General features: G+C 47.5%; 1 protein-coding gene across 4 annotated transcripts in view; it reads right to left on the reverse strand.

The window, feature by feature from the left end:
• Myo1b (myosin IB) overlaps window positions 1-13,582 on the reverse strand; it is a 146,084-nt gene that overhangs the window by 20,415 nt on the left and 112,087 nt on the right. For all 4 annotated transcript variants that reach the window (XM_050159364.1, XM_050159366.1, XM_050159365.1 and 1 more), the window contains exons 14-18: window positions 10,107-10,211; window positions 6,849-6,911; window positions 4,465-4,665; window positions 3,193-3,419; window positions 693-893 (exon numbers count right to left, since the gene is read on the reverse strand). In XM_050159364.1, coding sequence (XP_050015321.1) covers window positions 693-893; window positions 3,193-3,419; window positions 4,465-4,665; window positions 6,849-6,911; window positions 10,107-10,211 — 797 coding nt within the window. The remainder of the gene's footprint in view (window positions 1-692; window positions 894-3,192; window positions 3,420-4,464; window positions 4,666-6,848; window positions 6,912-10,106; window positions 10,212-13,582) is intronic.

Here is a 13,582-nt window from a genome sequence, read left to right on the forward strand (position 1 = left end):
CTCCTGTGGAAGGAACAAGGCCTTGACCTTGGTTGCAACATCAGTTTCTAAAACCGGCCTGGCTCCACCAACCTGCAAACTGCCTGCCAGACAGGGAATGAATAGTGTTCTGTGCTATGGTGTGTTTAGAGCAACACCCCTAAAATTAACGGTGCGCAGAAACAACACCCTGAGTCTGCATGAGACACACGAGACTATGGCATATGAGACTTCTGTCCCTTCTGTAATTCAGGATTCATGACTAGTTACTACTCAATCTCCTCTAAAAGGCTGGGTCCTGCTGAGAACGGACACACAGCCTTGGCCCAAGATGAAACGCCCCAAGTGTCTATCTCGGTCATGAGCAAGCATGCTGGCTCTCCTACAGTGCTCAGACTTCTACGGTCCCCAGGGCCATCCTGATTGGTGACAGTGGAGGTTCCTCTCCTGTCAAAGCTGCTCTCCAGCACGCGAGTTCATACAGCAACTACCAACTGCCTATGAGCTCACCACGCGTACGCTTGAAACATTCATCGGCATGCGAGTTTCATTTCTTCCGTTTCAACGTCAAAGAAAATTGATATCTCCAATGGTACCCCAATGGAAGAGGGCACAGCCAACTTCACATACAGAGACACATCCAAGCCAAACCAGGAACACAACGCTACTTGGACACCTTAAAAGCTGATGACCTCACAGACAGAGCTGCTTACCTTGCTGGGCCTTTCCAGTGAGGCCATGTTTGTTTGCAAAGCATCTTGTATCTTTCCAGGCAGGGTTCATAGGCCTGCCGGAAGGCGTAGCCTGCCCACCTCACTCGGACGTTCTCCAGAAGACCCAGGTACCTGATCTGATGGCAGACGAGGCTCTCGTTGAAGATGTGTGCCGCCTTTTTATCGTTGGGCTTGATGCACCTAGGACGTTTCAAGTATTTTAGGTTTTAACCTCTGCCTCTGTGGATCTTAAGTGGCGCTTCATGTCTAACGGTTCCACGGTAATTATTTGCTCTTCTTGGGAAACCAAACCGTCTATAATTATTTCAAACCGTTTCACAATAAACTAAAAATAAACGTAATATTGCACACGCTACAATTAAAAAACGATGAGGACGTGCGATGGCCCTGGTGAGTGTCAATGATGAAAACGGGACACGCCGCACAGTTATGTCTATGTGGCGCCCACGCAAAACCAGCCTGAATTCCTAGTGCTGAGTCCTCTGAGAGGTGGCGGTGGAGAGCCACACAAAACCATAAGGAAACCTTTTATGATAACAGATGTGTCTATGTATGAGTGTTCACACTTCTGGACATGTATGTGTGTGTCCACACTTCTGGACCCCCAGCATTCAGGTTGAGTAGTGGGACGATGACCTCAGGAATCCCTGACCCCGCCTTCCCAGCGCTAGGCTTACGGGCAGACCCTGAACTGTGATAGGAGGATCAATCCCCCCCCCCCCCCCCCTTGGCCTCTGCTCCTTTGTAGCAAGGCTTTCTGTTGCTTAAGAAGGACTACGTCCTCAGACTCCCTTCCTAGTAAGGAGGTATAGTCACAGGATCAGATTTTAGTATCAAAGCAGAGCTAATGTGTTGTGTTCTGGTCTGCGTCCATGAAGCAGGCCTCGGCCAACACAGCCCTGGCTGTGGGTGTCAACACAGTGGGCAGCCATCTTTGACCGCGAAGGTGAAGACTGCAGCTTGGAAAAGGTGGAATGACCAAACAGCAGGAACTTCCCTGTCAGCTCTACAGCTGCTCTTACACAAAAAGTCCTTACGTAGAAACATGAGCCAGACTTGTTATCTGTCTCGGGTCACACAAGGGCTTGGCTCACACATGATCATCACCCCTGGGCTGCCTAGCACAACTGTAAAACATCCATGGTATGGCTGTACAACTGTTAAGTGACCTCCCTAACACACACACACACCCCGATGGTATGGCTGTACAACTGTTTAGTGACCTCCCTAACACACACACACACACCGCTAAATCTCATCTCGTTTTGTCTTCATGTTTGCGTACTTTTCCTTTGACCATATAATGTCTGCTGCACGCATTCAATGAAGGCAGCAGACGGCTCAGGAGGGAAGTCTTAAGTTCCGGCAGTCTCCAACACACACGTGCAACTGGCTGTTGATACAGGACGAGGGACAACAAACGGGAAGAGTTTAGTCTTACGTCAGAAGTCCGAGGCTGCCCAGAGTCTAGCAGCGAGCCCGAGGACCACCTCACAGCCTTGGGACCCATCCCAATTTCCTACAGGACACACAAGAACTAGAGAACAGGAAACTCCCTAAGGTGATGGTACGTAGTTTAAGGCTCACTCAGGTGATGCCGCCAAGGTAAACACCACGATTATAAAGTAATCGAACTGTTCGTCTCAAAGCTGTGTGGATCTGGAGAGAACTCGATAACCCCACTCCACCGGGAAGCAACGCAAACAAACGATCAAAGAGGCCGGGGTTAGTTCCTAGAAGTGAGATTTTTCTCCCGACACATGTTCTAACTCGGGTAAACGAGAGCAGGGTACCCTGCCTATTTCTGTTTCTACTGATGTGAGTCTCAGGCAAACGAAGCAAACATACAGAAACTGTCCCTCGCTCTAGTTTGTTCCTAGCTGAAACTACAAGGGCAAGGCGCATGCTGACGTCTGATCTAACAGCCCGCAGATCCTAACTCGAGTGGGACCTCATCTAAGATGACCCAGGAGCTGGAAAACAAAGGAAGAAAAAACTGAGGTGACACTAGGTTTTAGGGACGTCTTTCTTATTGCCTCGAGGACACTGGGCTGCTTTGGGAATGGTTTCTCCCAAGAGTGACTACCAGGCTGCTCTGCTCTGATACGACTTTACAGGCATGCAAGCAGATGCCACGGACAGAGAAGCATGTACAGCCTCAGGGAAACATCTTACCATTTGTTTCTGTAATTTGTCATTAAAAAACAAACCATAAAAACAGAAAGCTGGGAACTCCTACATGCCGCCAGCTTCCTGTCTCCTGTCAGGCCACGCCACATTTTTTTTTCCTTCAGTATACCCCCCCCCACCACCATTTTTTGGAAAGAAATACAGCTGAGGATTTTTTAGGACAACCAAACGCCGTATTCTTTGACCTATCGCTGTGTTTGTGACTCTCCACTTGGGCTGCATTTAAATTTAAACAGGAAAATAAGATTCAGTAAGTGTGCTTGGATTTGAGCTCGTGTTCCGGAAGTACCTGATGTAGTTGGGATTCTTGGTCTGCAGGTTCTTCATCAGGGTTGCCACAGATGCCTTGAACTGTGAGCCAGCTGTCGGAGGTCTTTTTAGGTTGACCTTCGCGGGGTTCCCTTCGGGGAACAGGGATTTGATGAGGGCGTGGCCGGCCTTCCACATGGCTTGGGACAGGTCTCGGTACAGGAGGTCATTGTTCTTGTCCACAAACCCTTCCACCTGGTACAGCACCTGTGGACAGCACAGGGGACTCAGCGCTGGCTCACCGCGCGGGGCAGCGGCAAACCAGAACGACGGCACCCACACTCCTTCGACATCACAAGCCCCCAGTCTGCTAGTAGCACAGATACCCAGCTCGCCTCCAACTTTGAGGTCCATCATTTGGAGGTGCAGAAGAGATCTAAATAAACTCCAACGTCCTTCAGGGTTTGCAAGAATAGACGCCAACATGTTATGACATCCTCAAAGGGTTTCAGATGGGTTTTGGTATGTGTATGTGTCTGAGCGGATCTGAGGATTTTCTTTTTATTTGCTGGTCGCACGCCAGTCTGGTTCATTTCAAAGCAGAAAAGGGAAAACAGAGATAACACTGACATTTCCACAGCTGCCCTAAGTGGCGGGGAAACTCAGCAGGAATGTGGCCTTCACTATCACCAAGGCCCAATGGAGAAAGACAAAGGGCCAATGTTGGGGCATCCTAAAACAAAAGGTAATCCAGCTATTAGCCATTTCACACGGTGTCCAACTAAGGACTCTCTCCCTTGCGGAAATTTTCATTCTTATTTAAAAAGGCAGTATTAAACCCAATCAATAATCTTTGGAGATTCTAATAATCCGCCTACTATCCAAATTTTTTTTTATTGAGATTAACTTCCTCAAATACTGAGGAAGAAAATTTAACTATTTTCCCCAGTGTCTCTCAAAAATCTCCACCTAAGAATTCTTTATTTCTGCTAAATAACTTGTACATTTAAAACCGCACTGTAGGCCTTTCTTCCCGAAGGTCTTCTTTGTTATTGTTGCCAGGCATTTCTGACAGAACAGCTTAACAGCTGAAAATAATAAAACAATTTAAGAACACTTTGTAGCGCTCATTCAGGGCCCAGGATTTGTTAGTGAGATGTAGCTCAACGCGGTGTGGACTCAGCTGTCAGTGAGCGTGGGTTGCTCTTAGGGACCTCATGCGGCCACAGGGTTCAGCACACCGGTCCCCCAGAAGCCACAGCAGCCCTGGAGACAACTGTGTGCCCGGGGGAGCTGGGGAGCTTTCCAGTACCTTGCCGGCGTAATGCTGGATTCTGAAGCAGCTGTGCGGCAGGGTCGTGTCGTTGAGGAAGCGGGAACACTTGCTCATCCGGCTCTCGAAGTGCTGGTGGGTGGCACACACTTGGTTCAGCTTTTCCAGGAAGGTCTCGTCCGTGACGGTGCCGGGTCTCAGGCATTCTTCGTCCAGCATGGCCAAGATTCCATTTGTGTTCTGAGAGAAAAGAAACGAAGGGGTTTCCTTCCTTCCTTGCTGCTCTGTTCTGATAATTAGTCCTAATGACAACCCCTAGCAAAATCAACGTAGCCACATGCAAAAATTCTGTTCGGCTGCTACAGAAAAGAGACAAAGAGTCACAAGGCCACAGAGGAAGCCAGCTCTTTTCCAGAAAGCTCCAGGTGTGGACAAAGGACAAAGACATTGTCTTTGTGTCTCCTTCCCCAGCAGACAGGAAGGGGCCACGGTCACCTTACCCTCAGTACAAATGGAATTCACAGACACGTGTGCAAGGGCCTCAAATCCAAAGTCAAGAGTGAAGTCAAAGGTCACCCTCAGTACAAATGGAATTCACAGACACGTGTGCATGGGCCTCAAATCCAAAGTCAAGTGTGAAGTCAAAGGTCACCCTCAGTACAAATGGAATTCACAGACACGTGTGCATGGGCCTCAAATCCAAAGTCAAGTGTGAAGTCAAAGGTGACAGGACAGAATGGTGTCAAGAACAGACTCCGATCCCTGCACAGTCCCCTACGGCTTCTGTTTGCTTCACGGCTTAGGCAACAGATTGGTCTCACGTTACCAGCCTGTTCATGGATTCAGGGTAACGCTGGGTTTCTTGGAGGGAAGGGATGGTGCCGTGTTTCGGGACGCTAATGATCCTGCAATCAAGAGCTTTGCAAAACCACGTGCAGAATAAAGCTCTGGTTCCAGATAAAATTTCTAAAGGGGTATTAATTATGAATGTAATTTTACTTGTGCGTTCAGGATCTAGGATCATTTTATTTCAAGATGAGCCGGTCCGAAAGGGAGCCAGAAATCAGGAATCTCCTGCCTTCCTAACAAGTGCAGTGCCCTTCCTCCGACTGTCCCCAGGGCTCCGACATCACAGTTCCAGAAACAATCCAAGCCACTGACCCTCAACCCCGCCCACTTCCACTGAAGCAAAGGCCCTGTCCTCATGAGGCTATGGTATCCTCTGGCCAGAGTTTATTCATTCCTTACAAAACCCAAGGGAAGAGTGGGCTCTCCAGTGTGCTCACAACATCCCAGAATAGACGCTGTTGTTCAGTGGAGGTGGAAGGAAACGCTTCCTTTGGGCCCGCGGGCTCTTCCGCCAACACGAGTTTCTTCAATCATATATACAAGGGATTTTCTGGGAGATAAGCCTGCATAGAAGCCTGTTACATTTCCCTCTATTAAGAGAAATAACTAAGTGTTGCTGTTTATGAGGAAAACACCCATCAGGAAAGCTAGACTTCCCACAGCAGAGCCCCCAGGTTAACAGAATTTCCTAGGAACAACTTCCAGGAGGATCTAGGATCTCTGGATTTGAGGTGAGAGGACTCTGAATCCTTTGTGTTGGATGGCAACGCTCCCCCGCAACCCTGGTCGGAGCTTTCAAAGCTAAGCTCCCTTTGATCAGGAAGGAGCGGTACTTTGGAACATCATTTTCTGTGTTCAGCTCCGTCCAAGGGGAGGTTTTCAGGAGGATTGTGCCTATTGATGGGAAAACAATGGATAAACCCATGACTTCCACGAGGGCTTAGGGAAACAAGCTGAGAAGTGCTGAGTGCCGGTGGTATTCTGAAAACACAGCCCCCGTTTTCTAGGGCAGGTAAAAAGTTGGCAGGAGAAGTAAGTTTATGTTGTCATCTCAAACTACTAATTCAAGGTCAGAAGTACTAGCCACCTGAGGTTAAACAAAGGGGCTTGCAGTTTCCACACACAGATACAGCTTCCTACAGCTACTACAATGAATGACCTCTCTAATACTGCCTAAAAACAAAAACCTTAAACCCAAACACCTTTCTGAAAACTGCCCTGCAATTCCCCCATTTTACTCCTTTTTCACGCTCTTATAAAACTCATACAAAAGTCTTCTGAAAAACTCCAGGGATCTTGGCCACCAGCCGTCAGCACACAAATGCTGGTCTACGCGAGGCCCTGCCATCTGAAGGCATAAAAGGGCTGCCATAGGACATGACCGGGGATCCTGGCTAAGTACGGCAAGCAAAGCTGGCCATGCACACACCCAAGAGCCGAGAAAGAGGTGAGGATTATCATAAAGCCTTCCCAGCCGAGTAGTTCCACAGAGGACGGCGGAAACCGCAGTGAGACCATTTGCGTGTGGTGTGAGATTGTACCGCTCAAACCTTAGTGAATCCGTGAGTACTCACGTTTTCTATCAGGTCACAAATGATCGCGTTGTTGAAGTAATCAATGTGAGTCCATTCTATGTCCTGAAAACAGAGCAGACCGACAAGACCAAATCCATGTGACAACGCGTACCGTCATCTGAAAAGGGACAGCTGCCCCGCCACCCCCATTTCACTTTCTCTCTCCAGAACCAGAGCTGCGAGGATCGCCTCCCAGCTCCCCAAACCTCCCCAACACAGCAGCCCACCATGGACAAACCGAACGGAGCCACAGCCCTGGACCTGCTCCAAGACTGCTTCCCATTCCGCGCTCCCATCTGTGGCCGTTTCCCATGCACTACACGGGCTCGAAGCCAAATATTTACTCAAGGGGCCCTGGGGTCAATATTGCTCTGTGTATATTTATGATCTTTATAAGGAAACAGGGCAGAACTTGATCCCGGCAACCTAAGGCCTAGAGATTTTATTTGTCGCCATGAGGGAAAAAAGTCACTGTAGGGGCAATGCTGAGATCTAAGTCGGTTAACTATCTGCAGTGTACAAACAGCCCAGAGAAGAGAAAGCAGTTTCTCCAAATCATGGGAAAGCTACCCCCACGAGCCTCACCACTAGTGCCAGAGCCAAACTTGTGAGGCCAACTGTAATCATCCCTCTCAACCTCCATCTCTATGCACAGACACTGAACTTTCTTCCTAAGAGAAAAAGGTTTACATAGCAAGCAAGCAGTCTGCCTAGACATGTTTCAGGGATCTACACATTAACGTCCTGGCATTTGCATGTGATGGAGAGACAGGACGAGAACAAAGCTTGCTTTGAGGGTGTTTATGTGACCAAAGGTTGCCAGACAGGCACGGAACTGTCCTAAGTAAAATGGTCATTTGCAAACAAAGAAGTATTAACAAGTTGATTTAATGGGGATTGGCAGCCCCATTCGAAAATACAGGCAGGAGTGTATGGAGTGCATGCCTATACCCCTGAAACTCGAAGGTCAAGGCAGATGGATGTATGATGTTGGGATATCTTGGGTGACACAGCAAGATACTGTTTAAAAACAAATTTGTGAACGTGCACACACAAACACACGAGAACGTGAGCTCACGGAAAACATAGCTCTATATACTATCAATCTATCAAACATCCATCCATCATCTACCTACCGATCTATCTATCTATCTACTTATCTATCATCTATCTATCTATCTATCTATCTATCTACTTACCTATCTATCATCTATCTATCCATTTACTTACCGATCTATCTATCTATCTATCTATCTATCTATCTATCTATCTATCTACTTACCTACCTACTGATCTATCTGTCTATCTATCCATCTATCTACTTACCTACCTATCTATCTACCTACCTACCGATCTATCTGTCTGTCTATTTATCTTCCATCTGTCTATCTATCATCCGTCTGTCCATCTGTCTGTCTATCTATCTATGAATGATATCTTGTTTATACTCTAACAAATAAAGCTTGCCCAAAGATCAGAGGGTGGAGCTAGCCACTGGTTATCTATGGAGGTCTGTACAGATAGACAGGACAGACAGGAAGTGATATGGCTGGGCAGAGAGAAGAATATAAGGCAGGAGAAGCCATGAGGTCAGCCCTTAACGGCTGAAAAGTGAGCAAGGTAAGTTGGCTGTGGCTTGCTCCTTTCTCTCTCAGATCTTTCAGAGAAACGGTCACATTATTTATCATCAATTGACCTATCTATCCGCCAGGGGTGGGACGTCATGCTCGCAATCCCGGCACTTAGGAGGCTGAGACAGGACTGTCTTGAGTATGAAGTTCATTTGGGCTACACTGTTAATTTTGTCTCTAAAGAGGAATAGTGGTGTTGTGTTAAGAAGGCTCAACCTGCGCTCAGTCCCTGGGACCCACATCGTAGGAGAAAACTCTCACAAGTTGTACTCTGGCCTCTGCACACACCACAGCATGCTCAGAGCCACAGCAAAGAGATGCAACTTCATTGTTTAAAAAAAGAAGGAAAAGAGGTAACAGTGTTCTTAAAACACTGGGAAACCAAAAGCGAACAAAGACAGGGACGCGAAAATAATCACTGAAGGAGAATGTTTACTTTAAAAAAAAAATGAAAGCATGGGCTGGGGAGATGGCTCAGCGGTTAAGAGCAATGCCTGCTCTTCCAAAAGTCCTGAGTTCAATCCCAGCAACCACATGGTAGCTCACAGCCATCTGGAATGAGGTCTGGTGCCCTCTTCTGGCCTGCAGACATACACACAGACAGAATATTGTATACATAATAAATAAATAAATATTTTTTAAAAAATGAAAGCATAAAAAAAGTCAAGGCTGTTTTAGAATTAAAGATGAAAGGACTTTACAGACAATTATTTCTGGTTATTTTAAAACTATAATTAAGTGAGATAATCCTTTTTTAAAAAAAAAAAAAAAAAAAAAGACAGGGTTTCTCTCTAGGTTTTGGAACCTGTCCTGGAACTAGCTCTTGTAGACCAGGCTGGTCTCGAACTCACAGAGATCCACCTGCCTCTGCCTCCGGAGTGCTGGGATTAAAGGCGTGCGCCACCACCACTGGCTAAGCGAGACAATCCTTAAATAACATCTGGAATATGGTGACCATATAACAAATGCTATGCTATTTATTATAAATTTTGAAAACCCCGGCTTTTTAAGATTGAGCAAAATCTCAAATAATCCTCAGTCCACCTGTGGTGACGCTGATTTTTTTTTTTTTGGTATATAATTCTTAGTTCAACTCACTCGAAATCTACAACCATAAAGAGTCAGTCTCTGAACCACCCTGTTGGCACCACCGACAAAGGCTTTCTACAGGCAACCTATACACAGCTTCGTCACCTTTAAGACCGACGGACTCTGGTTTCTTCATTTAGGAACACGCATCTGATTCACGGTGTGTGTGTATGAACTACTCACTCCTCTCTATGCTGGAGTTCTAGCCCAGTGCGCGGATAAACCATAGTAACTCAGCCGCTGGTCTCCATTTTAACACCGCGTTATTTTACATAACTAAGCTGGAATCTGGAGAAGACCGAAGGCCATTAAGGACTATTTAACGCCCGGCCCGTCTACTACGTACCAGGTACTGCTCTCCAGACTAGCGGTGCAGTACCAGAGAAAGCTGCGGTCAGCACAGCTGCCGTAGCAAACACATAACCCAGAGATACAATAGAAGGAACCTGAGAGCTGACTCTCCGGTCACACGGAGGGAGTCTCCCAGACACAGACTTTTGGTTCTAATGGAGCCCTAGTTCAACAGTTTCAGCTTTACCTCCCGTATGTACTCCTCTTGCTCTTCCTTCAGAGTGAGTTCGATGAAGATTTGTTGAAGCTTCTCGTTACAATAATTAATAATAAACTGCTCAAAGCTGTTGTCCTAGGGGAGGAAAAAAAAAACACATAAGAAGGTATCACAGCTCTTCCTACCAAAGACACACCAAGCTTCACTCCGTATGCGACGCCACACGCTCCCTTCAGACTTGACGGAGGCCTCACACAAGCTCCCACAACAGACAACGTCCCTTGTGCTCAAGGGATGGCTCACGAGTCAGCGAACAAACGAAATACGCACAGATGTCGCAGTTCTTACAGGTGGGGATTTTGAGAAAGGCCCCCAATTTGTTCAACTCCCTGGTGAAGTTCAGTAAAGACACAGGGAAGTCCGTAATCCCTGTCAGCGACTACCCAATACTCAGGGTCTCCTGCCACACCTGGTCCCTCCAGCCAGAATCAGGTCCCTCACTCAGCACCATTATCTAAGTGTGTGCACGCACATATGTACACGTATTGGCTACGTTCACAGATGTATCTGATCGGACGTTACTTAAGGGGAAGAGCTGACCCAACCCTCTCGCTCACCGTGATGCCTGCCGTACTGCATCAGAAAGTGCAGACGCCCTGACCGAATAGAAATCCAGGGAAGTCAAAGCATCGAGACCACATATCAGTCAGAGACAATGTTTCCTATCAGAAGGCTGCGTCACACTCTCAGGCGCCCCATGCTCCCTCTCCAGGAGTCTGGCCTCATTTTAATCATCTCCTAGGAATCCTCTGATGGAAGCTCTATGAAATCATTTTCGGACAATCTGCAGAGCTCAGGGAACACACTGAAGGTGCCAATGTCATCTGCTAAAGGAACATGTATTCCACTTGGAACCTTCCAGAAGGACACAGACGTGGTGCCGAAGCTTGTCTGCTTTGCTTCTCCCTCTCCCTCTTGGCAATGGGCAAAGAGACACAAAGAGTCTACCTCCGGAAAACTTGGCCAATCCTGCTCTGACAAGGAACCCCCACATAAGGAAAGACTGAGGCTCATCACTCCCTGGGAATAAGCACACACTGGCCTTCGCGTCTCTCTCCAAATAACAAAGGCAAAAAAAAAGCCACTGAGGTTTCTGACAGCTGATCTTTACACTGACTTCGGTCCTCCCCTGGGTGGACCTGAACTGGGTACTCATGCCACAGCCCCTAACCAAATCCTTGCCTGGTATCCGGTTTGTCATCACGGCAGTGTAGGGACAGAGACTTCTAACTCCAAACCACAAATGTCACACGGGCGTGCACTATCACCGACTGACCTCGCTAACGCTAGATTTGGTGAGGCAGCAACGGTTTCCACAGTCCTGGAGGTTTTCACTAAAGAAGCAAGCGTGGATTTGCAATACTTGCACAAACGTAGTTTTAGACGCAAAGGGCACCCCCGGGTGCCTTTGCGTACACACGCTTTAAAAATCTCAGCACTAACAATTTCTACTAGAAACTAAAGTCAGTCCACTATGGCTGCTGAACGCCTTTTCACTCTTAACTAGCACAAAGTCGTTTCATATACAAGAAACATCAGGATTTTGTGGTCTGGAAGAACAGGTACTACTGACATAATGCTATGATCACAAACAAAAAAAGAACATTCGAGTACCTGATGCAAGCAGACCTCTCTTAGACTGGAAAACAGAGAGTCTCCCGTCTGTGAATCCCTGCTGACGCAGCAATTTCAACACAGTGACGCTAAAGCCTCAAGTGTCCACAGGTGGGGGCGGGGGAGGGAAATGACTGTTGTCCTTGGATACAGTACGAGCTATGGACGCTTTCAAAACAAAGCTATGAAACACACACACACACACACACAAACACACACACACAGGTTAGAAGCCAGCGGCAAAGCGTCACGATTACAGCACAGCTTGAGGATTCAGTTCGAGCTAAGGTGTGTTTACCATCCACCCTTTTAATTCCCTGCCTGGGGGCTGCACCTCATATCCACGCAATTAGCCAGCGACCACTTGCTACAAAACTCACGCAAACTGGAGAAGCTATTAGCACAGACACATGCAACAGACCGGCACTGCAAACGGTTTATACTTACTGCATTCTGGTGCAGGGGAGGGGACAGACACGAAATGCAATCAGTTCCTAATTAGCAACAGACTTTCAGTAGTAAGCACTTTGTCGGTTACTCATTGGGCTAACCTGGTACCTGCTCCAGGGTCTGCACAGCTCAGAGGTAGAAAACTTGAGCTGAAGACGCAGCCAACCTAAGGGAGCGTCACTAAACTTGGATGCTGTATCTCAGCTGTGTTTCTGCTACAGAGGGGCTCTCCAGGATGAGAGGGGCCCCGCTGCACTGCTCACACGTCATAAAACTTTCCCGAAAGCCCTAGCGCTCAGAGTCCAGGGTTGCCTGACTCGGTGTAACATCTGTGTAAAGAAAATCTACGTCTACGTCTACCCAGAGTCAGGGACAAAGGCATTTGGAAAAATCACACAAGAATGACAAGACCCTTCAAGGTCCAGAAGGACCTCCCCTCCGTGACCCGCTTCTGTGTGCCGTGTGGATCACGCTGAACTAGCTCCTCCTTCAAAACCAGTGAAGATGGCGTGGAGACAGTATCCAGCTGGAGACGGTCTAAGAACAAAAGCTGAACTCTCCAACCTTATTCTAATGACAAAAGTCACCCTCCCAAGCCCCCCCCCCCCAACAAAACCGGAAGACCCAACCATCAGTGCGGAAATGAACGTATTCCCCCATTGAAATCAACATCTACTGCAGTTTATACTCCACATACTCCAGAACACATCGTGGCCGGAGCAATAATTATTACTGCCCAAACTGGAGGATGACAATACACATAAACTGTGGTCTAAGTTTAAGCTGTTGACACCGCTCAACTTTTGGAAGAAATAGAACTTCTTGGACAGAATTAAAACTCTGTCCAAGTAAGTAAAAGCCTATGGGGAAGGAAGAAAGCAAAGAGGGAGGGGAGACGAGAGGGAGAAAAAGAGACGGGGAGGGAGGGCTTGATGGCAAAGTCATTCTCATATGAATCACTAACTCATTCTAACACATTTCTCCATTTCTACAGGTTAAAATAACACAAGGTTTTCAAATGTGGGTCTCCCTCCCCTTTATAAAATGTCCAAAGCAAGTCTAGAAATCCTCATGGGACCTGACCGACCCCAGCAAGCGTCTATCGGATACTCTTCTGCAAGAGGATGGTGAGCAGCCAGCACCCCGCACACCAGTCTCACGAATCAAGCCTCCGGGGAAGGAGCTGCCTCCACGATTTAACCCCCTCCCTAGTCTTCTTTATTAATGCTGTGCCCACACTGACTCAAGAAAATCTGAGGATAAAGTTGAAACATTCGGGAACGCATTCAAACAAGTTGTTATTCCTTGGAAACTACAGCTCCCAGACTTCTCCTGGATTACCGTCACCTGTGTGCGCGCTGGCCGCGCCCAGGTGAAGGCCA

The sequence above is a fragment of the Alexandromys fortis genome, unplaced genomic scaffold, assembly GCF_014885135.2.
Source record: "Alexandromys fortis isolate MF-2015 unplaced genomic scaffold, M_Fortis_MF-2015_v1.1 scaffold_65, whole genome shotgun sequence".
Lineage (NCBI taxonomy): Eukaryota > Metazoa > Chordata > Mammalia > Rodentia > Cricetidae > Alexandromys > Alexandromys fortis.